Source organism: Mizuhopecten yessoensis, unplaced genomic scaffold (assembly GCF_002113885.1).
Source record: "Mizuhopecten yessoensis strain PY_sf001 unplaced genomic scaffold, ASM211388v2 scaffold3311, whole genome shotgun sequence".
Taxonomy (NCBI): domain Eukaryota; kingdom Metazoa; phylum Mollusca; class Bivalvia; order Pectinida; family Pectinidae; genus Mizuhopecten; species Mizuhopecten yessoensis.
The window spans coordinates 773,386-797,772 of NW_018404981.1; the positions used below are offsets into that span (position 1 = coordinate 773,386).

The following is a 24,387-nucleotide window of genomic DNA, read 5'->3' on the forward strand; positions in this document are numbered from 1 at the left end:
TTCAGTTCATCACTGTCTTCGCTGGCAGACGGTTGCCCGTAGACAGGTTAGACTTAGGATTCTCTTACCCTTGACAAGTGCATCCGCACTTTTACCGGTGTGAGATTTCCTTTTCTAGCAGCTCAGACAGAGATATCCCACGTCATACCCCATGCTTTATTTTTCTATCTCGTCCGATCTGTAATTCACCTTTACGTGACATTGCGCGGAATTTTATACTGCGATGTATTCATCCGCGCGTTAGCTGCTTAAAATTGACAATCTGCATTTAAATGTTCTGTTTTGTTGTTATATGTATAGTTTTGATGTTTTTAGATATTTGATGTTGTTGATAAAATATAATCTACACTGTGAAATACGTTGTCATCTATGTAAGAACGGACTACATATTTACACGGAAAATCACATGTAGCTTAAGTAGTGAAGAGGTCAATATCATTTGAGGACCCCGACGGGAAGTTTTTAGCAAAATGGATTTTTTTTCGAACTAAAAGGTGCGAGAAAAATACCTCTAACTGAGCAAGATCGGGTTATCTCAGTCTCGGGCTAAGATTCTGTAACATCCCAACCTCGGCTTACACCTCGGTTGGGATTTTGTTACAGAATCTTAACCCTCGACTGAGATAACCAGGGCCCGTATTCATGAAACTGTTCTCATGCTAAAGCATTGAATTTGTGCTCAAGCCTAATTTCTTGTTCCGTTAAGAAATTAATAATAAAATCTCATTTTGTCAATGATTGGAAAAATTTGAAGAAACTCAAAGCCAAATACCGTTTTCAATGTTTTAGATTCCTCTATCTTACCCACAAAGGGGTGAGTGATTCTTATTCTCTTTCCCTGTTCTTCCAATGTGTATCATATACACAATGTAATGACAACGTTACATGCTAAATTCAGGGTTGACGTGTCGTTGATGGATTGTTGACGTGACGTCATTGTATTGTTGAAGTGACGTCATACCATTGTTATGAATAGGGGAATCCCCCGTCTCAACCGTAGGGTGAGACAAGGAATTATCTTACCCTGGACAGGTGTATCCGCACTTTTACCGGTGTGAGATTAATAGAATCGTTCACCCCCTTGAAGTGACGTCATACCATTGTTATGAATAGGGGAATCCCCCGTCTCAACCCTAGGGTGAGACAAGGAAATCCCAGTTTTCTTGTTTCACTCTGATCCTCTGGTGAGTAGTTGGACATTTTACACTGACAATTAGTTAGGTTTTGTTCTACATGTACTAGTTAAGTGATTGTGTACTTTATTACTGTCTTGTCCTGAAGCTTGTCTGTAATCTGTATATTATACTTGTTCTGTCCTTTGTAATTTTATCATGTTAATATGCTTCATTAAATAAATTGCATTTGTACCTGGCTATTAGGCTACTGGTTGATATTTATAGTTATAGTAGACCATTCCTGACCATATAATGACAATGGTATAGAGGAAAGACAAACTATCCGAACTCTGTCAATCAAAAATCCAGGAAGCACACTATATTGGTAAAACAAGAACCCACATACGTCTTCGATGGTGGCCGATGAGACTTTGGCACTAGTCGCTCTTTACAATACTTATTAGGATGTTGTTGAACTTTTATTCATTAAGGTATCGTTCAGTATACCATTACTATCAATAAGAGATCAATTACTACAGGTTCATAAAAGTATGAACAGGAGGAATTTTACTCACATACCACATGAGCGGCCGTAGCGACCGCTTCAACCGGCTTGGACGAACTTGTAAAGAAAAAGAAAAAAACATTGAGGATATAAAGGTTTAGTTTTTGAATTAGTTGTAATGAAGGTACAGTTGCTGATTGAGGACTTCTAAAAGTTTTGTTTCTCCTTAATCTGCTCTTGTGAGCAGGTATTGATTGTTACGTCATCAGTTTGTGTGAGAAAATAACGTCGATTTTTCAAATATTTATGACGTTACTCTCACAAACAATCAATAAATGCTCACGAGAGCAGATGACTCTGCAATACAAAAAGACGAAATAACGAGATAGCATATCATTATAACGAGTTAGAAACTCGTCATAACGACTAAGTATGTCGTTTTAACGAGATATCTATCTAAGTTCATCTTATCGAGAGTAATTACATATACATAGTTAATATTCTTATCATAAATATGCAGGCGTCCATATTCTTACATGTAAATTTTACCCATCTGTACTCCAGTACTGGGGATATTTTGGCTGACTCGCCTAGAGGGTTGCGTATTGTACAGGGTTTAGTGGTCAAATACAAAATGTTACCTGCTTTTTTCCAAATTCAATGTAAATACGTGAAATATCATAGCCTTGACACAATTCAATTAGTACAGAATCCGGACTACAAATCAGAAATGGTAGAAATGCTGAATATAAATGTATATCTAATATAGTGGTATTTCTCAACAACCACTTTTTAAAATGTGCATTTCTTGACACTTGATTTAACAATCTCATCGATGTCCTCGCATCTAAATATTATTAATCGTAATATCGTTTCTCTCCCAGGGAAGCTTGGCTAGATTGGAAAATGATATTAAATGACAACGTTTAATAATTCAATTAATTCCAGAAACTTAGTTATTATAACGATAAACCAACTCGTTATAACAATATGTTTTCTCTTAATAACGATATACCAACTCGTTTTAATGAGATGAAAATAATCATTTGGCTGTCCTGAATCAGCTTGTATTGAGACCAGGCTATTATAGAATACTTTACAAATGAAATCTTAATGATACTTTCAAATGCCATAAAATTCACTGACAGATACGCACTCGGGTCTAATAATGTTTCTTACGAATGTCGTGCAACATAAAACTACATAGCGTCTTCGTTCCATTGATTAATTATTTCTCAGTTTTCAAACTTAGCCAGCGTTGTTATTGGTTTGTACTTATCCCAATAGATATGCTGCCAATAAATGTATATTTGGATCAGAATCGGGTAATGTAAGTCAGTCATGACGAACCAAGGAGGTGCAGTGTACTATATAACATGTGCCGTCAGTACCGGCCAATCGACTTTGGTTAACCGGAAATCGCCAACCTATCTATAATACATATAGAGTTTCGATAGTCCGCTGCCAAATGGAATACTGACCTTATCAGGATCTATAATTATTTTTCCTGTTGGCATATTTATATATTCTGTTCAATCTAATACCTTAAGTAAAACAATTCACAAATGTTCAAAATAACAAATATTGCAACAGTTTTTCTTTTGACCCGGTATTACCATTGCCTTGTTTTGACCCGATTTAAAACACGATCGGAGAGATATCATTCTCATACAACGTCATTATTTATTACCAAATTGTTTCAAAATCAGAGATTGGGTATTTTGGCGTGATGGCGTGGATCTTTTTTTGTGTCAACTTGGGTAAAGCGTATTGATATAATCCTTATAAATACAATTATATTATATTTATATACATTTTTTTTTTAAATCATTAGAATAAATCATAAATTACATTAATATGTTGTATAGTATGTTATTTTATATTATACATGTATATTGTCCATGCTTATTTGACCATTGTTGCAGAACTCGAACTAAAGCTTCGTATTTAAATGTATTTAATCCCCGAAACTTTGAAAAATATCAAAAAATCAAATGATATGAAACTACACTATTTAAAAAGAAAATATCTAAATTTAAAGACAGGAAATAAATACAAAATTGTTTTGTTTCCCTGAAGAGGTTCAGATCGCATCCAAGATGTAGAAGGCTGAGCGGCATCTGCATGTCTCTAGACCTACATACAGCTCCCTGGTAGGGTACCATTCTCCCGGCCCCACGTTTCACGTACATTCCTTAATAAAGGAAATTACTTAACCTTAACTACTAGCTTGGTAGTTTTCTTCCTACAATGTTTGGTACGATGCTATAGTCAAACACTGGTCAGCGTCCAGAAACATCAACGCCGTGAAATTGTATACACAATAACAAGACAAAGGATGAGACAGATAAAACAAAAACGTCACTTTCTGTATATTATTTTATGAAAAATGCATTAACATTAAATTGGACTTTCTTATCCCGCGGAAGGTTATCGCTGTCACGAGTAGTGGATTGATCTTTGTCTGTAAGGGAAAAAAGACACGTGAAACAAACGTCAATGTGTATGGTACAGACTATGTAAGGTAACATAATGATATACAAACAGAACTCGCTAAATAAGAGTAGTTAGACGCAGGTTTGTTGTGATACTCTTTTTAACATTATGTACTTCATGACAGAGACAAGGTTGTTATATATAAATGTTGATAATTATTTTTCAATGTCCGAATCACTGACGTATTACGTTTCAGTTTTTTGACAATTTCTTTCAACATATTTTTAATTATATAGCATTTATAAAATGTTGTCTCGTATTCAAAGAGTCGTATCGCTGTCTCAATATACACAAGGCCCCGGATGTTTCAAGGTTGGTTAACTTAAACCTGTATTTAGTGAAACAATGGCTTTCAAAGCAATATCAATCCTCATAACAGTTCAGTCGCTGTTTAATAATATCAAGTGTTCTAGATGTTCTTGAATTCATATTTTAAAATATTCCCTAACCACTGGTTGAACCTAACAAATCTTTTAGCAACCGAGGCCAGGAACCGAGAAAACACCATTAAGAAAGACACCAACACGAAAATGAATGTATACCATATACTCATGCAGAGTGCTTCCTACGCCGCGCGTGGCACCCGTCATACTGTTAAGTTTAGGATAATGGGTCGGTCACCAATGGTTTATGATGTAATGAGAGCAATCTTATTTAAATAGTACAACTTTATATTACTTTTATTAGACAGCTTGAATTACATTAATTACAAACGTAAATAGTCCACCCTTAAGTTTATTCTATAATCATTATATTAAAACATTAAATTTGCTATATAACCTGATCCTTTACAGATTTATTAGCACATCCTTACATACATGTATATTGTTATACAGATTTAATAGTACATCCTTATATATAGTCTATAGCCAAGATATTAAAACATTATATTTACTGTAAAACTTCAATAAACAGCTTTATTTCAACTGTGTTACCCTTAAGAGAACAACATTACGTTTATTCTGTGGTTTAACTTTATTTATGGTATAATTTTTATAGTGCAATCGTATTAATACTCAAAAAATCTAAATAGTACTATATTACATTACATTAAAACTTTGTAGCTTTAAATAATTTCACGTTGTATTTATATTTTGAAATTAATTAGTTTTAGTAAGTAATGAACAAAGCTGAATATCAATATTATCCGCATAATCTTTACAATAAAGAATTAAATGAAATAAAGAACATAACCATCAAATGTAGTCAGATCGCAAAAATGTCAATTTTGATCATTTTTATAATCAACATTACAAGATAAACGATCCACTGAGCTGATGTATTACTTGGACAATCGTAAAATGCGGCGTTAAATAAATAGTATTATATCATATATGTTGAAATGAATGAAACCTTTTATTCGAGACATTTTTTTCCACAATACCATTTTAGCAAATTGGTAAATGTTATGAAAGAGCAATAAGCCTTTGCTAAACAAACTGTAAAATATATCTATTGAGGTGAAGCGATATTGCAGTATTTTTACTAGCCGTGATATGTATGTACGTTGTGCCGATATTGGGCGGAAAGATAAGGATCTATCAAACCAACGAGACAAATCGAAACAAAACATTTTATTAAAATTGTTGGACATATCCATCTTGCATGAAAACAATCGAATAAAAAGTATTGCAAACTACTTGATCAAACCTACATAAGAAATCCATACACGAAAAAAATTGAAACCAAGCAGACATGGAATATTGTCAATACAGCACCATTCATTGTATCACATGTATAACATGAACGCTTACTGTTATCAGCAGAACAGAAGGAAACATCTAGTTCCAATAACGGTAAATAAGATGGCAACTAAGATAAAACACTGAAGACAATTCTTTCGTTAAATATCACAAGTTCAGAACGAGACAGAACCACACATAAACCTGTTTATTATTAGGGGATTACTTTCTTCTGTGATAGATAAAGACCACTGTTGGGCATCTAAACCGACAAATCCCTTCTTAGAAAACAGAAACCAAACCCTCCGATACTACTTAATCTGTAAGCGTTATATATGGCCTATAAAGACAGCGTATAAGCAACGAAGTAACGTAGACATCTGTCCTGTCTAAAAATCCGGTATTCTCTTTGTTTAAAACCATAAGTCTTGTTTACAGACAGCAGTCCTTATGGACATAGATTTGATCAAATTTACGATGAAATAAAATGAGATGATGTGACAGACTACATTCACTGTCTTAGCATTACAAGGCTGTGTTGAAAAGGAGATCGATCAATTGATAGACTCAACCTGTTTATTTTGATATTGGTTGATATCGACATCTGATATAATGATCATTGCTTTCATTGACTGCAGACATCCTGTAATTTATTAGTTTTGTGTTTGAGTGAATCTATTTTATCTTCTTTACATTGTGGAATGAAGTTAGGTAAATTAAAAAAAAATAAGCTGATTTTAACGCACGGTAACTTAGTAGGGATCGAGGATAAACAATCGGACGCAAAATAAGTCCTTTAAAAGGTTAACATAGAAACTGCATGTTTTTAATTATCAGAATATGTTAAGAAATATAAAACATGCTTTTCATAGTATGCACATACATATTTTACCTTTGTTTTACGGGTTTGGATTCCATGAGGCACTCTATCACGCGCTCGGTTTGTTTCTGAAATAAAAGGGGAAAATGTCATATGTTAAAATTCAGATATCGGGTTATGAAAAATAAATCGGTCATATTTAATTTGGCAATACACGTTAATATACAAGTTAAATGCTATATGGCCATATCCCATCCAATACCATTCAGTTTCCATATCAACACTGGGGTCTCCAGCCGTTGATACGAGGAAGGCTACAGAATGCGACAGCTTATAACTTCTTACTTAGTCTCTAAACACAGTCATTTGTTTCACTGGAAGTAGACCAGGTGCCGGTGTAACGTTGAAAATGGACCCCCGTTGAAAATGGAACCGGGGTCAGTTTTCAAAGTTGAAAAAGGAACCGCGGAGCCGTTGAAAAGTGACTCTCCCGTTGACAATGAACCCCATAGGAGGTCAATTTTCCACGTGTAGGCCGTTGAAAACTGACCCGTTGAAAATGGACCCTTACTTTGTCCGAAGTACCAAAATGATCACATGAAACCTTTGCATCCATCGTCCGACCAAATCAGGTAAGTGTGACCTATTTCTCAATATTTGAAATACCATAACAGAAATTATCATGGGGTTCAGAAATCTGCACATTCTGTTTACTTAAATAAGATAAATTTGACCTGCTTTTGAAAAAATGACCTGAAAAAATGACCATTAATAAAAACTATTATTGAGATCAGAAATGAACTCAGAATTGTTGTTTCATCTAATTCGGTCAATGTGCCCTACTTTTGTTTTTTTTGTTTACCTAGATTGATAGAAATTGCCATTGGGTTCAAAAATGAACTTCAAACTGTTGTGTCACCTATAAGGTAAATTTGATCTACTTTTGAAAAATTAACCTATATTATCAAAACATGCAATTAGGTTTAGAAATGTACCTAGAACTGTTGTTTAACCTAATAATGTCACTGTGATCTACTTTTTAAAATTGACCGAGATTACTAAAAATTGCCATTAGAATCAGAAATAAACTTAAAACTGTTGTTTCACCTAATTAGGTCAATTTGACCTACTTTTGAAAATTGACCTTCATTATTAAAAATTGTCATTGGGTTCAGAAATGAACATAGAACCGTTCTTTCGACTAATTAGGTCACTGACTTAAATTTAGTATGTTTCCGATGATAGTAATATATGCTAACATGATGGTACTCATTACCTCATTGTTCATCCCCATATGCCACGTTTAGTATGCCTCCATACGTATCGTTTGGTAATACATGTATATGTATGTATTGGGTTGATTAACACTTTTTTAAACTTTGTGAGACTATAATAATGATCTAGATATGATATGCGGGATATGAAAAAGACGAGTTGTTGAATATTTATATGATTATTTCATCATCTAAATCATATATGCAATTTCTCTCTCCAATAACCGCTTATGATGCATTATCATATTTTAATGTATGAAAATATGGAAATGCTAGGAGAAGAAACAGCATTTTTATTACTCAGTAAAGTTTAGGACTATTCCTGGAATTTTGTGAAAGGAGAGTACACACTATACTTTACCAACTTAGGCTGAAGTAATACATATATATTTCACATATCCATTATGACCTTTGAAAAACCTGAGTTACAGTTGTCTCCGCATTGTACATAATTCAAACCATTGAAATAGAAATTGAAACTGTCCCTTATTGCCAAAAATCTATTCATATTACACCGGCAAAGCCAAGATATTTCTATTGCTTATCAAATATTGGCAGGTTTCTTGACCAAGTCTAATACAAATCCTGTCACATTTGACAATATTGCAGAGACCGTCGACCAATCAGAAAGCAGTATGCTACATGTAATAAATTATGTTCAGGTTTTGCTCACCTTAAGCTTATTATTTATCATTTTATAATAATACAAATGTTGAATCCGGTCATATTTGACAAAGTTATTGTGCAGAAACTGTCAACCAATCAGAGAACAGTATGATACATGCAATAAAGAATACGCGGATTTTGATCAAGTTCGAACTTTGCCTTAGCCTGTATATAATGTACATGCACAACAGGTTTCATCAAAATCGAACGATACTTAAGCAAATTATTTTGCGGAAATTGACCAATCAGATCACAATAGTCTAATAAATTAGGTGAGTATTTTGCGTAAGTTCGTAAGCCTAAGTCATTGTATAGTGTACATACGTTCAAAGTGTTAAATGATATTTAAGCAAGATAACTAGCGGAAACTAAAGTATGAACGGACGGACGCTCCCCATAACAAAATACGGGCTATGAGTAAAGAATGGACTATTTTGTTTTCAAAGATTGAAAAAAATAAAGAATTATGGAATGATGTAGACAGTATTGGTGATATACCGGTATTTAATTAATTGCAAATAAACATTGTGTAACATTTTTCTCAGTCTGCATGCATTACGTTTTATCTGCATTATTGAATGTATATGAAATTATAAAAAAATATGTCCAATCGGTAGATTAATCAGTATAACACAACATATTTTACATTAATGCTAGTATTCATGCTAAAACTGTTGCAACATACATGTAATATTCTTCTTTTAATATCGCCAAGCAGTAGCGTTTGTAATAAAATATCAAAATGAAATCATATGTTGTCCAGTTACACTTTTAGCTTGACACAGAAGTGCACTCTCTGAAAAGTTACGTACATGTAGTTCTTATATTACATGCACCTCTTTTGAATTATCTGTTAGGGAAGTTAATTTCACTTCGTCTTTTTTGTGTATTCATACATTGTTGAAAGAATTCCCGGCTCAATATTCAAATTTCAACGTTGAATATTGACCCAGGGCCATTTTTCACAATTAATTATTGGAAAGTATTACACATGTAATGCTCTGGGATCAATTTGCAACGTTGAACATGGACCCGGGACCATTTTCTATTGTTGAATATATAAAGAGGACAAAATATTCTGTGGTCCATTTTCAACATTGAATTTTGATCCCGGACCAGTTTTGCCGATTGCTGGGATCTAATTTCTGCCTTTACGCTGGTACACAGGCGAACACACAAAATGTCAAACAGAAAATTCCAAACCATGCTTTTGCACCACTTTGTCCCCCTATAACCCTGGGACCATATTTTATCCATTAAATGCATGTTTCATTTTTGGACCTATCAAGATGTTGACAACCTTTTCAATCTACCAGATAAGAGATAAAAAAAAGATCAAGCATTAATAGAATTAAGGAAGATCTAACGATGGTGGGAGCAAAAATCCCACTTTGGTCTCTTGTTTGACATATCATCATGGAAAAATGACATAAAGTTCTAGGGTCCATTTTTAACGTTAAATATTGACCCACGAACATTTTCGACAATTGAATGTATAAAAACGACATAAATGTAATGTTTCTGGGATCCAATTTCAACGTTGAATAAGGACCTTTGTTCTTTTTTGTCAATTGAATATGGAAAACTGTAATAATTTTCAGGGGTCCATTTTCAACGTTGAATATGGACCCGGGTCATTTGCGTTGACACTTAAATATAAAAAGATGTCATAATGTTCTGGGGTCCATATTCAACGTTGAATATGGTCCCATGACCATTTTCGACACTTGTATATATAAAGACGACATCATGTTTCTGGAATCAATTTTCAACTTTAATATGGACCCGGGGCTACATTTACACATTGGAATTGTGTCGTATTTTTCTGGTGTCGTTTTACAACATTGAATAAATACCTATGTCACTTTTTGACTATTGAATATGGAAAACTCTAATAATTTGCAGGGGTCCATTTTAAACGGTGAATATGGACCCGGGTCACATTTTGGCAATTGAATGTTAAAAGGTTTTAGGATTTTCTGGGGTCAGTTTTCACCGTGGAATAAGGACCCGGGGCCATAACAGTACATTTAATATAGAAAATTGTCGAAATATTTTGGAATTATTTTTCATGTTTAAAGGTCATTTAACCAGTATTAAATTGAAAAGAAAATATGAAAAGTAAGTCACAATCACATTCTTATGTCAAAACAGTAACATAAACGTTGTATTATGTAGTTTGAATTTTGAAAAGTATGTCACAGGAACGTAATTTGGTTAAGCTTCTTTTTTTTTTATTTATGCTCATTTCTGAACCTAAAGAGATTTTTAATAATGTACGTCTTTTTTGAAAAGTAATTTTTAGTATAATTTCTGAATCCTGTAACAATTTATAAAGTTGAGGTGAAACTAGAAAAAAAGAAATTCTCATGGACCTGGCTTAGAAAAAATTATATAAAGTTCTGAACCCTATGACAATTCCTTTAAATATAACTCAAATAATTTGGTCAAATAACGTTTTTTTTTACAATCTCTTTTTCCTATCACGATTTTGAATGATGAAGGCCAAACTTTCAAAATTAGGTCATGGTGACCTAATTTTGTCAAACAACTGTTTAATATTAATTTCTGAACCCTATGAACATTTTTGATAATGTAGCTTAAGTTTTGAAAATTAGGTCACATTGACCTAATTTTGTCTAACATCTGTTAAATGTTAATTTCTGACCCTACGACCACTTTTGATAATGTAGGTCAAATCTTCAAAACTACGTCACAGTGACCAAATTTGGTCAAACAACAGTTACATGTTTATTTCTTAACCCGATGACAACTTTTTATAATAAAGGTCAAATTTCAAAAGTATGTCACATTGACCTAATTAAGTCAGACATCCAGAAATCGGTTAACTTCTAGAAATAGGTCGCAGGACTTCATTTAGGATAATCTGAGTGGATATTTTAAATCAAAGTATTTATTTTTCATATGGTTAATTTTCAACGGGGATCCATTTTCAACGTGTTTGTGAAAATAAATTTGCGTTAGGTTCCTTTTTCAAATGCTTCTAGGTTCCATTTTCAATGTTGAAAACTGACCCCGGTTCCATTTTCAACCGGGGTCAATTTTCAACGTTACACCGATCAGACATGAATCAGTAAGCCCATAGACAAGTATATGTAAACGATGCAATCTTATGAAAAAATTAGCAGAATATGAATACTGAAATAGTATACACTTTTACAAAATATAGAAAGAACAATGCTCGGTTTGTTAAATATTACAAAAATATTATACAAAATATTATAAGCTGATTTTTCGGCTATAAAGAAATATAACACACAATATACTAAACTGATTATAGCCTTACCAAATGTCACCCACAGCATACATTACAATATATTACACACAGTTAACAATGTCACACAAAACACACAATACAATATATTACACATAGTTAACAATGTCACACACAACACACAACACAATGTATTACACACAGTTAAGAATATCACACCCAGCATACATTACAATAAATTACACACAGTTAACAATGTCACACACAACATAAAATACAATTTATTACACACGGTTGACAATGTAACACAACACACAACACAATGTATTACACACAGTTAACAATATCACACCCAGCATACAATACAATATATTACACACAGTTAACAATGTCACACACAGCATACATTACAATGTATTACACACAGTTAACAATGTCACACACAACACACAATACAATGTATTATACACAGTTAACAATGTCACACACAACACACAATGCAATGTATTACACACAGTTAACAATGTCACACACAATACACAGTTAACAATGTATTACACACAGTTAACAATATCACACCCAGCATACAATACAATGTATTACACACAGTTAACAATGTCACACACAACGCACAATACAATGTATTACACACAGTTAACAATGTCACACACAACACACAATACAATATATAACACACAGTCAACAATGTCACACACAACACACAATACAATGTATTACACACAGTTAACTATGTCACACACAACACACAATACAATGTATTGCACACAGTTAACAATGTCACATTCAACATACAATATTGTTCGTTTTACTATGGAGTTTTCAAATAGTACGGGTTTAATTTACATTATATACAGTATATTCACAGATACTTTGTCAAACGTCGTTTTATATGAAGTGGTATCAGGATTATGCAGATGAAAAAAAATAAAATATACACTGGTACCTCACCTTACGCTTTTTCAAATAGTGTGCGGTTTGAACAGTTTTCCTCACTATACAGTTTTCGGTTCTGACAGGTTTTGATGTGCTTTATATAAAAGTATATATGTATAAGTATATAAACATATATATCTAATTAGGGCAAATTCCAGACCCTGTCTCTACCTGTCCCTACTGATTAGATAAATATACGGTGCAGAGTCACAGTACGCCTGTTTCATGACAGCCATGTATTTAGCACGTTAATGCCAATACGAATAGCGCATGCGCCAGCTACAACAGTACATGTGGTATTTGTCAAAGACACTCTCGTACAGTATCGAAATTTGTCCAGTATTGCAGCAGCCATCCTGCGTTCCACAAACCCTTTTCATTTCAAGATTCAATTATCAACGGTTTGTTAATTTACCTTAGTCGGTAATGATTGCTTGGGGGTGTTTGTCCTCTTCAACGTTTAAGAGGAAGGTCAGTTTATATGTAGTCTGTTTGATATAAAGGCGATTTAAAATCTGGTTAAAGAAACTGACACGCGAAGGAGGCATTGGTACCACAGATATAAATCAATAAAATAAGATATGATCACCATCGTGTTTACTAATAGGAACTGAGAATAAAAGATGGTTTATTTTAACTATCTAACTGATCATCACAACTTGTAAGGAGACACAGTTCTGGAAAGAGTGTCAATAATTGTTTGGTCGACATCATGTTCATAGCAATACCTAATGCCCTGCAATGTTATAAAGGTGACGTGTTCCTGTCAATGTTATAAAGGTGACGTGTTCCTGTGAATGTTATAAAGGTGACGTGTTCCTGTCAATGTTATATAGGTGACGTGTTTACATTAATGTTATAAAGATGACGTCTTTATGTCAATGTTATAAAGGTGACGTGTTTATATCAATGTTATAAAAGTGACGTGTTTATATCAATGTTATAAAAGTGACGTGTTTATATCATTGTTATAAAGGTGACGTGTTCATTTTAATGTTATAAAGGTGACGTGTTCCTGTCAATGTTATAAAGGGGACGCGTTCCTGTCATTGTTATAAAGGTGACGTGTTCATATCATTGTTATAAAGGTGACGTATTTATATCATTGTTTGGAGGTGACGTGTTTATATCATTGATATAAAGGTGACGTTTTCATATTAATGTGATAAAGGTGACGTGTTACTATCAATGTTATAAAGGTGACGTGTTCCTGTGAATGTTATAAAGGTGACGTGTTCCTGTCAACGTTATAAAGGTGACGTGTTCCTGTCAATGTTATATAGGTGACGGGTTTATATTAATCTTATAAAGATAACGTGTTCCTGTCAATGTTATAAAAGTGACGTTTTCATATTAATGTTATAAAGGTGACGTGTTCCTATCAATGTTATAAAGGTGACGTGTTCCTGTCAACGTTATAAAGGTGACGTGTTCCTGTCAATGTTATGAAGGTGACGTGTTCCTGTCAATGTTATAAAAGTGACGTTTTCATATTAATGTGATAAAGGCGACGTGTTCCTGTCAATGTTATAAAGATGACATGTTCCTGTCAATGTTATATGGGTGACGTGTTTATATTAATCTTATAAAGATGACGTGTTCCTGTCAATGTTATAAAGGTGACTTGTTCCTGTCAATGTTATAAAGGTGACGTTTTCCTGTCAATGTTATAAAGATGACGTGTTCCTGTCAATGTTATATGGGTGACGTGTTTATATTAATCTTATAAAGATGACGTGTTCCTGTCAATGTTATAAAAGTGGCGTTTTCATATTAATGTTATAAAGGTGACGTGTTCCTGTCATTGTTATAAAGGTGACGTGTTCATATCATTGTTATAAAGGTGACGTATTTATATCATTGTTTGGAGGTGACGTGTTTATATCATTGTTATAAAGGCGACGTGTTCATTTTAATGTTATAAAGGGGACGTGTTCCTGTCAATGTTATAAAGATGGCGTGTTCCTGTCAATGTTATATGGGTGACGGGTTTATATTAATCTTATAAAGATAACGTGTTCCTGTCAATGTTATAAAAGTGACGTTTTCATATTAATGTTATAAAGGTGACGTGTTCCTATCAATGTTATAAAGGTGACGTGTTCCTGTGAATGTTATAAAGGTGACGTGTTCCTGTCAATTTTAAAAAGGTGACGTATTCCTGTCTATGTTATAAAGCTGACGTGTTCCTGTCAATGTTATGAAGGTGACGTGTTCCTGTCAATGTTATAAAAGTGACGATTTCATATTAATGTGATAAAGGTGACGTGTTACTATCAATGTTATAAAGGTGACGTGTTCCTGTGAATGTTATAAAGGTGACGTGTTCCTGTCAATGTTATGAAGGTGACGTGTTCCTGTCAATGTTATAAAAGTGGCGTTTTCATATTAATGTTATAAAGGTGACGTGTTCCTATCAATGTTATAAAGGTGACGTGTTCCTGTCAATGTTATAAAGGAGACGTGTTCCTGTCAACGTTATAAAGGTGACGTTTTCCTGTCAATGTTATAAAGGTGACGTATTGCTGTCTATGCTATAGATGTGACGTGTTCCTGTCAATGTTATAAAGATGACGTGTTCCTGTCAATGTTATATGGGTGACGGGTTTATATTAATCTTATAAAGATAACGTGTTCCTGTCAATGTTATAAAAGTGACGATTTCATATTAATGTGATAAAGGTGACGTGTTACTATCAATGTTATAAAGGTGACGTGTTCCTGTGAATGTTATAAAGGTGACGTGTTCCTGTCAACGTTATAAAGGTGACGTGTTCCTGTCAATGTTATAAAGATGACGTGTTCCTGTCAATGTTATATGGGTGACGTGTTTATATTAATCTTATAAAGATAACGTGTTCCTGTCAATGTTATAAAAGTGACGTTTTCATATTAATGTGATAAAGGTGACGTGTTCCTGTCAATGTTATAAAGGTGACGTGTTCATATCATTGTTATAAAGGTGACGTGTTTATATCATTGTTATAAAGGTGACGTGTTCCTGTCAATGTTATAAAGGTGACGTATTCCTGTCTATGTTATAAAGCTGACGTGTTCCTGTCAATGTTATGAAGGTGACGTGTTCCTGTCAATGTTATAAAGGGGACGTGTTAATATCATTGTTATAAAGGTGACGTGTTTATATCATTGTTATAAAGGTGACGTGTTCCTGTCAATGTTATGAAGGTGACGTGTTCCTGTCAATGTTATAAAGGCGACGTGTTCATATCAATGTTATAAAGGTGTCGTGTTTATATAAATGTTATAAAAGTGACGTGTTCATATTAATGTGATAAAAGTGACGTGTTCCTGTCAATGTTATAAAAGTGACGTGTTTATATCAATGTTATAAAGGTGACGTGTTTATATCAATGTTATAAAGGTGTCGTGGTTATATAAATGTTATAAAAGTGACGTGTTCATATTGTCAATGTTATAAAGGTGACGTGTTCATATCAATGTTATAAAGGTGACGTGTTTATATCAATGTTATAAAGGTGACGTGTTTATATTAATGTTATAAAATCGACGTGTTTATATCAATGTTATAAAGGTGACGTGTTTATATCAATGTTATAAAAGTGACGTGTTTTTACCAATGTTATAAAGATAACGTGTTCATATCAATGTTATAAAAGTGACGTGTTTTTATCAATGTTATAAAGATAACGTGTTCATATCAATGTTATAAAAGTGACGTGTTTTTATCAATGTTATAAAGATAACGTTTTCATATCAATGTTATAAAGGTGACGTGTTCATATCAATGTTATATAGGTGACGTGTTCATATCAATGTTATAAAGGTGACGCGTTTATATCAATGTTATAAAGGTGACGTGTTCCTGTCAATGTTATAAAAGTGACGTGTTCATATCAATGTTATAAAGGTGACGCGTTTATATCAATGTTATAAAGGTGACGTGTTCCTGTCAATGTTATAAAAGTGACGTGTTCATATCAATGTTATAAAGGTGACGTGTTCATATCAATGTTGTAAAGGTGACGTGTTCATATCAATGTTATAAAGGTGACGCGTTTATATCAATGTTATAAAGGTGACGTGTTCCTTTCAATGTTATAAAGGTGACGTGTTCATATCAATGTTGTAAAGGTGACGTGTTCATATCAATGTTATAAAGGTGTCGTGTTTATATAAATGTTATAAAGGTGACGTGTTCATATTAATGTTATAAAGGTGACGTGTTCCTGTCAATGTTATAAAGGTGACGTGTTCATATCAATGTTGTAAAGGTGACGTGTTCATATCAATGTTATAAAGGTGTCGTGCTTATATAAATGTTATAAAGGTGACGTGTTCATATTAATGTTATAAAGGTGACGTGTTCATATCAATGTTATAAAGGTGACGTGTTCATATCAATGTTGTAAAGGTGACGTGTTCATATCAATGTTATAAAGGTGACGTGTTTATATCAATGTTATAAAGATAACGTGTTCATATCAATGTTATAAAGGTGACGTGTTTATATAAATGTTATAAAGGTGACGTGTTCATATTAATGTTATCAAGGTGACGTGTTCATATCAATGTTATAAAAGTGACGTGTTTATATCCATGTTATAAAAATGACGTGTTCATATTAATGTTATATAGGTGACTTGTTCCTGTCAATGTTATGAAGGTGACGTGTTCCTGTCTATGTTATAAAGGTGACGTGTTCCTGTCAATGTTATGAAGGTGATGTGTTCCTGTCAATGTAATGAAGGTGACGTATTCCTGTCTATGTCATAAAGGTGACGTGTTCTTGTCAATGTTATAAAGGTGACGTGTTCTTGTCAATGTTATAAAGGTGACGTGTTCCTGTCAATGTAATGAAGGTGACGTATTCCTGTCTATGTTATAAAGGTGACGTGTTCTTGTCAATGTTATGAAGGTGACGTGTTCCTATTAACGTTATAAAGATGACGCGTTCATGCAAATGTTATAAACAGTTGACGTGTTCATATTAATTTCTCCCGTTTCAGCCGGGAAAGATCAGCTTGTCACCCCCTAGGGGGAGATAACCTCGTGCCTATTAGCACCTGTTCAATAGCGACGTCATTAAAATGTGTCACTGGCAATTGTGACGTCATCAAAAGTTAATGACGATATTCATACCCCAAATGTTTTTTTGTTTACAAACAGACAACTGTCGTTGAAGTTTTGACTGAAATAATAGGATGGGAGAAAAATAATCATCCCTTACCTTGAGGGTGAAACAGAGAAATCCAAACCCTCGGGGTGATTTTTGTTGTTGTTTATCCCTCAGCAGAGCCTCGGGTTAGACAACCAAAAAACATCACCCCTCGGGTTGCGGATTTCTCGGTGACACCCTCAAGGTTGGGGAAGATTCTATTAGTCATAACGGTGAATAGTTCATATAAATGTTATATAAATGTAATGTGTTCATATCAATGTAATTAACGGTGAATAGGGCATATCAATTTGATATAAATGTAATGTGTTCATATCAATGTAATATAACGGTGAATAGGTCATATCAATGTTATATAAATGTAATGTGTTCATATCAGTGTAATATAACGGTGAATAGGTCATATCAATGTTATATAGATGTAATGTGTTCATATCAATGTAATATAAAGGTAAATAGGTCATATCAATGTTATATAAATGTAATGTATTCAAATCAATGTTATATAAATGTAATGTGTTCATATCAATGTTATATAAATGTAATGTGTTCATATCGTCATAACAATGTTTTTTGTTTCCGAAAACAACAAAAGCAGGGTTTACTTTTAAACACATCCTTTCTCAACAACGATAAAATATTGCATATTCATGCGGAAATAACCATTTAATTTATATTCTTTATTTCTTTCTCGAAAATGGAGACGAAAGTGTTTTTGAATAAAAGCATGTGACATCAATAATTTGGCAGTGATAAGCATTTACCTGTATTGCTTTTACCAGTTCCATTAGGACTTCCGGTTCCGTCCTACTCATGCACGTGCTGTCAAGGTTGATGCTTTTAGGGTTCACGGGCTCGTTGTAGGCTGTACGTTTACCACTGCCCCAGCTCGTGGAGAAACTGATTTGGGCACTGGTTAGTAGGACCACACTGGACACTATCAATATTAGCAGGATCCATTTGGAAATCATTGTCCTGTGCAAAATAATAAAACAATGACCTTACATTGACAATTAACTTTAATGTGAGTAACATACACTTGTACATGGTATCAAATGTATTCCTATAATACATGTACCATGTGCTAACACCAAACTTGCTGCTCTGGGACGTGTTATTCCCTAGATATTTAAAAAGCTTGATATATCTAAAAATGACAAATGTAATTATTATATTTTAGTCTACGGAGAATAAAGGACTGAGCGTTTGTTATACCATTACAGTGTCGAAAACAATAGCACACATAGCGTGTCAGCTTTGAGCTAAATGAGCTAAAGGGACGTTCTTTATAATTTTGTTCATAGACATACATTTTTGCTTCTTTTTTATTTAAGACATTTAATTCCTCAGTAGCAGATTTCCATGTGCATATATACATAAATCTTACTGAGGTATGCATATGAATATAGAATAAAAAATAATGGAGGTTGCCAGGGTTGAGGGGCCCTGGGTTATAACCCCCGAACAATGAAGTTGTCCTCACGCAGGAGTCTTTCTCACGCCATACACCTTTTATCCATTTAATATGTCAATTTCTTTTATTATTTATTCTTAGTATGTAGTATATAATATAGACAGACAGATATATTTTATATATAAACAGACTCATCCGCTTCCGTTCGACACTCACAGTCCTCTACGATGTGTTAGAAAAAAGTGCATGCACTATTGCGAAGGACAAAGAGACACATTCAATATCAAAAGAAGTTGCAATCTCACTGATAATAATTATAAGTGATAATATATTAGTTGCAATGTACGTATTTAAGTTCATGTATAAGTTTCGTCTGACATGTAATATATCTCACTCACAAAAAGGTGCTTAATTGTAATATTAAACCTTTGTAGATATCTGCATTTGATGAAAAATGGTTCATAGTCTTCTGGTATGTTACAATCATTACAATTAGGTGTATCACTCAATTTCCATTTATGTAGTATTTGCTTTAATACTAGGATTTTATTTAATAATTTCCATCTGATCTCTTTTAGTTTATTGTTCTGTACGTTTTTGAATATGAATTAATTCGTGTACTCTAATACAGCATTGATATAAAGGTTAGTTTCACATTATATTATTGAGATAGGTTTTTCGGAACGCAATTTTATCAAATGTTTGTATATATTTTGATTGCTGCAATTCATAATTTTCATTCTTTCTAGTTTGGGAAGCTTAATGACTAAATCTCTTTCAATATTGACTTTAAAGTTTTGCATGTTGAAATAACTTTCTTCATTTTTGTTTCGTCAACGATTTAGTATTATTTTTCTAATTATTGATAGTTCTGACAGCCAATTAATCTTATTTTGGAGATTTTCATAAATCAGTCTGTCATTCATTTTTACACTGTTATGCAGTAATTCCTTGATTGTTATAATACCGGACTCTATCCATGTTTTGAATTATAATGTTTTTCTTTTCATCTTTATGTATTTATTTCCCCATATGATCTGTGCTAGCATGTTATTGTAATGTTTTGGTTCTTTGTTTGGTTCTCTGAGTTTTATCCATGTTGATATGATTTCATAGTAGAAAGGAGACAATTCTTCACTCTTTGGAAGATTTTTTAAGTTATCTAAGTTCATTTTACAGATGAGCATATTATGGCCAAACATGCCTAGCTGTAATTGTGAGATAACTTTCCATAGGGCTTCCTCTTCTGATACACGTTTTTGTACCCAATTAATTCTCAATGTGTCAATGTGAGATCTTATATCGATTGAATTTAGACCTCCGTCTTTGTATGCTTTGATCATTCTTCTCCTTTTTACTTTTTCTCTCTTTCCATCACATATGTAGTTATAAATCATCTTTCCAAAATCTTGAATTGTGTTTGTTGGAATATATAACACTGAAATAAGGTATGTTAATTGTGGTACAAGTAATGATTTCACTATGTGTATCCTCCCAATTATAGTAAGTTTTCTTATTTTCCAGTTGTTCACAAGTTTTTGTACTTAATCCAACTTTTCTCTCCAGTTGATGTCTAACATGTTTTGCTTATTTAAACCAAAATGCACACCAAGGGCTTTGTCAATTTCTCAGTTCATGAGATTCCTTCAAAATTGTCCTCAATCAGTGTTTGTTTGCCTTATCTGAGCCCTTTTGATTTTTCTATATTTAATATTAATCCAAAAAAGTGCCAAATGTTTCTATCATATTTAAAGACATAGTGATATCATTTTTTGACTTAAAGAAGAGTGTCGTGTGATCTGTGTAAAAAGCATCACGACAATAATATGTAAACAATTTTAGTATTCACAATCGATAAAGCAACGACAGAATAGGACCAAGAGAAAGAGTATCCTGGAGAACATTGGAATAGAACATAGAATATAAGACCAGGTTTCCGGAAAGGCAAGCGTCCTTTGTAGCGTTAAGTTTCAAAGTTTCTTAAACAACAAAATGCATTATTCAATACCAAAATCTAACAAGAGAGTCAGATCAATCATATAATGTATAATATTTTAATGTCCAAATAGATGCTAAATATATACTTTTTTGTTTTTAAAATACATCTGTTTTTTGTTTTCTTTACTGATATTTCAGCAATGAAGTTTGAAACCACAAACAATAAAATCAAAATAACTGTCAATTTGGCATCATGTTGTACATGTAAATATCTCGTCAACATTACTTCCTTTGTGAGCAAACTTTGTCATGTTTTGAATCATTAGATTCCCTGATGATATCGTTAAGTTCTTTGGTGAGAAAAAAAAATGACCAAGAATACAAAATATCATAAATCTTCCTAACAAAACGCTTCTATTCTCAATGTGAATTTATTTGCTTATTCATTGACTTATCGAATAAAATTATAAATACTTAATGTAGTATATGATGTTGAATCAAAGCATTGAAAAAAGTGTTAACACGTACTATGGCTTTGTTTCTTTCATTTAACATATTATAATTGTGCTAATAAAATATAGCATTAAACAAATCAACGACACCGTTAGCATTAGGTGTGGGTTTATCAAGAAGTATGTAATATTCAGCAATAATTAAAAAAAAAAAAATAGGTTTCGCAAAAAGGACGATGTCAATTTTACCACACGTAATATACAAGTATCTGCAGCAGAATACTATCCAAAATGTTAATTTTAAGTGAGTTAAATGAGTTTGGTCTGAGCACAGATTCTATGTTTGAGCATGAGCATGAGCACGGTTCATGAACACGGGACCAGGGCTCGTATTCATGAAACCGTTCTCATGCTCAAACAATGATTCTGTGCTCAAACCAACGTTATTATAACTCACCTGAATCATGTCAAAAAGTCAAATGAGAACACTGAAAACAGTTTTCTGCTACAAGTCTCTTCAAGACTTCCCCAAATCGTTGACAAAATAAGATTTTCTTATTAATTTATAGCAGGAACAAAAAACTAGGCTTGAGCACAAAAACCTTGCTTGAGCACGAGAACGGTTTCATGAATACGTGCCCTGGTGTCTGATGAAAAGGGTCTCTTAAAAGAACGAAGTAATGTGATTTAAAGATGGTTGGATGCGCAAATGTTTTTGTTTTATATCCTAACATTATTTAACACGGCCTTAGAACGAGTTACTTACAAGTGATGAAGGAGTTTAACAGGATGAGATTGGACAAGGTTTCGATCGACCATGACAACTAAAGCGATTGTCAGCTTTTGATCCTCAATATTCTGTTAATGCATGATTCGACTTCCGGATACTACTGATCAGTACACGTACAGTAGGTAAAATAAGAGAAGCGCAGTTGGAGATATTTCCCGGCGCACTCGCCAAGTTAAAAAAAATCCTATTTGTGTCACCTAGCCAACAAAGCATTTCCGAATGAAATAATATCTGCGAAACGTATTGCTCAAAATGCAATGTGTTGACGGAAACACAGTATAAAGAAATCTAAAATATATGACTCTAACAATAAATACTCGTATTACTAATTCATTGTCATTTTATTCTTTTATTGAACGGTATATTGATATTCCTATGATAGCTATTCAACACCAGCTTTATGATTTTAAATATCTCAGTAAAATAATAATTATATTTATGTAATGCAATGTATGGAGTTATAATAGAATCAGTAAATGATATACAGCTTCTTTTATAACCAATAAAGCACATTTGAACGATGTCTTACTTAAACAAATACTTTATCATTATCATAAACCCATAACGGCGAAGCAAAACGTACAACCCCGAGATAAAGTGTACACGTTTAAACTTCAACGAGGAGTTTAAAACAGGAAACTTAGTTGTGAAAGCCAGCTTAGATAAAATGATCATGAATAGAATACATGTAGCAATATATCATATTTATAAAAGAATAAAAAAAAATATAACTAAACATGGATTTTATTTTATATAAATATTTTCTTTGAAACATTCAGCTTTTTGAAAAGACGATTAAATTGAGAAAGAGACAGGATAAATGCATTACATTGTAATAAAACGAAAAACATAAACAGTGTCGACTTTTACGAGTTGACTTACCTTTGTGTGTAGATGTACGCTCAGCACCTCCTCTAGTCTCTCGTGGATCCCTTTGTATTACTAGGGATCCCCCTGACACTCTTTATAAGAGCAGCGCGGTATTTCGAATGTATCGATTACTAAGCATCGTCTTGTATCCGATTGCTTGAAACCAGAACCTTATCGACCAAAGCCTGGTTATCTTAATGAAATGTTATTTCATTTTCTTTTAGCAACAAGGTTTTTAAATGTGCTGAAAGTCTTTATTAGAATAATATGCTCCTGAGGTCTAAACGATCATCTGAAAAACAAACCAAATGCATACTTGAAGACATTTAAATGAAAAATATCATTTATAAAATTTGGTGTTGATTCGTTAACCTAACTTTACTCTGAAGAATTATGCCCTGTCCTGCAAAGGACGGGGGAGGTAAACCGGTAGCTGACGTTTGTACAACCACAATCCTAACACCTTACGGTCGCCTTAGTAGACATCCCGGCCAATCCGAACTATGATCGGCCACGTAAATATAAGAAGTCGAACGAAGTCAGCACGCGTCAAGATAACAAACAAGACACGTCTGCAAACCTACTATATGGTTTCTCCTTGTTTTATAGGGCTAATGATAAATGGGCACCCATATTCTACCGTTGCAATGCCAAAGTTGAAATATCAACGGTTACTGTTCTTTATAAAAACTTTATTTTTTTAATAAAATTATGAATAAAGGTTTTACAACTTATATTAATCACTGGTGTAGCCCGAATGTTAACGCGGGGGTCTTAATGTTGGAGGAACAGGATTCCCCGGAGAAAACTCACGTGGTCGAATAGGTGACCCCGTACCATTTCATATCCGATCCGGGAATCGAACCCCTGCCGCCTTGGTGAAAGGCAAATGCGCTATCCACCACGTCACCCGACCACCCGACCATCCAACTGTCCATGTGTTACTGTTCTTATAGATACTTATGATACGGCCTTAACGGACTTATAATTTGTATGTGAAAATATATGTACACTTTTG

General features: G+C 33.4%; 1 protein-coding gene across 1 annotated transcript; it reads right to left on the minus strand.

Annotated features, from left to right (window-relative positions):
* Positions 1-3,985: 3,985 nt before the first annotated feature.
* Positions 3,986-23,452, minus strand: LOC110447318 (hypertrehalosaemic prohormone-like). Its single transcript, XM_021492927.1, has 4 exons — positions 23,382-23,452; positions 18,670-18,880; positions 6,691-6,746; positions 3,986-4,084 (listed from the first exon to the last, which is right to left on the minus strand). The coding sequence occupies exons 2-4, from the start codon at positions 18,874-18,876 to the stop codon at positions 4,060-4,062; spliced, it is 288 nt and encodes a 95-aa protein (XP_021348602.1). The 5' UTR covers positions 18,877-18,880; positions 23,382-23,452; the 3' UTR covers positions 3,986-4,059.
* Between the last annotated feature and the right edge of the window lie 935 nt (positions 23,453-24,387).

Coding starts and splice junctions, on each gene's coding strand:
- LOC110447318 (XM_021492927.1), bottom strand. CDS start 18,876: ATGATTTCCAAATGGATCCTGCTAATATTGATAGTGTCCAGTGTGGTC. Junction 6,747..18,669: donor AACTGGTAAAAGCAATACAG/GTAAATGCTTAT, acceptor CTTTTATTTCAG/AAACAAACCGAGCGCGTGAT. Junction 4,085..6,690: donor TCCAAACCCGTAAAACAAAG/GTAAAATATGTA, acceptor TTTCCCTTACAG/ACAAAGATCAATCCACTACT.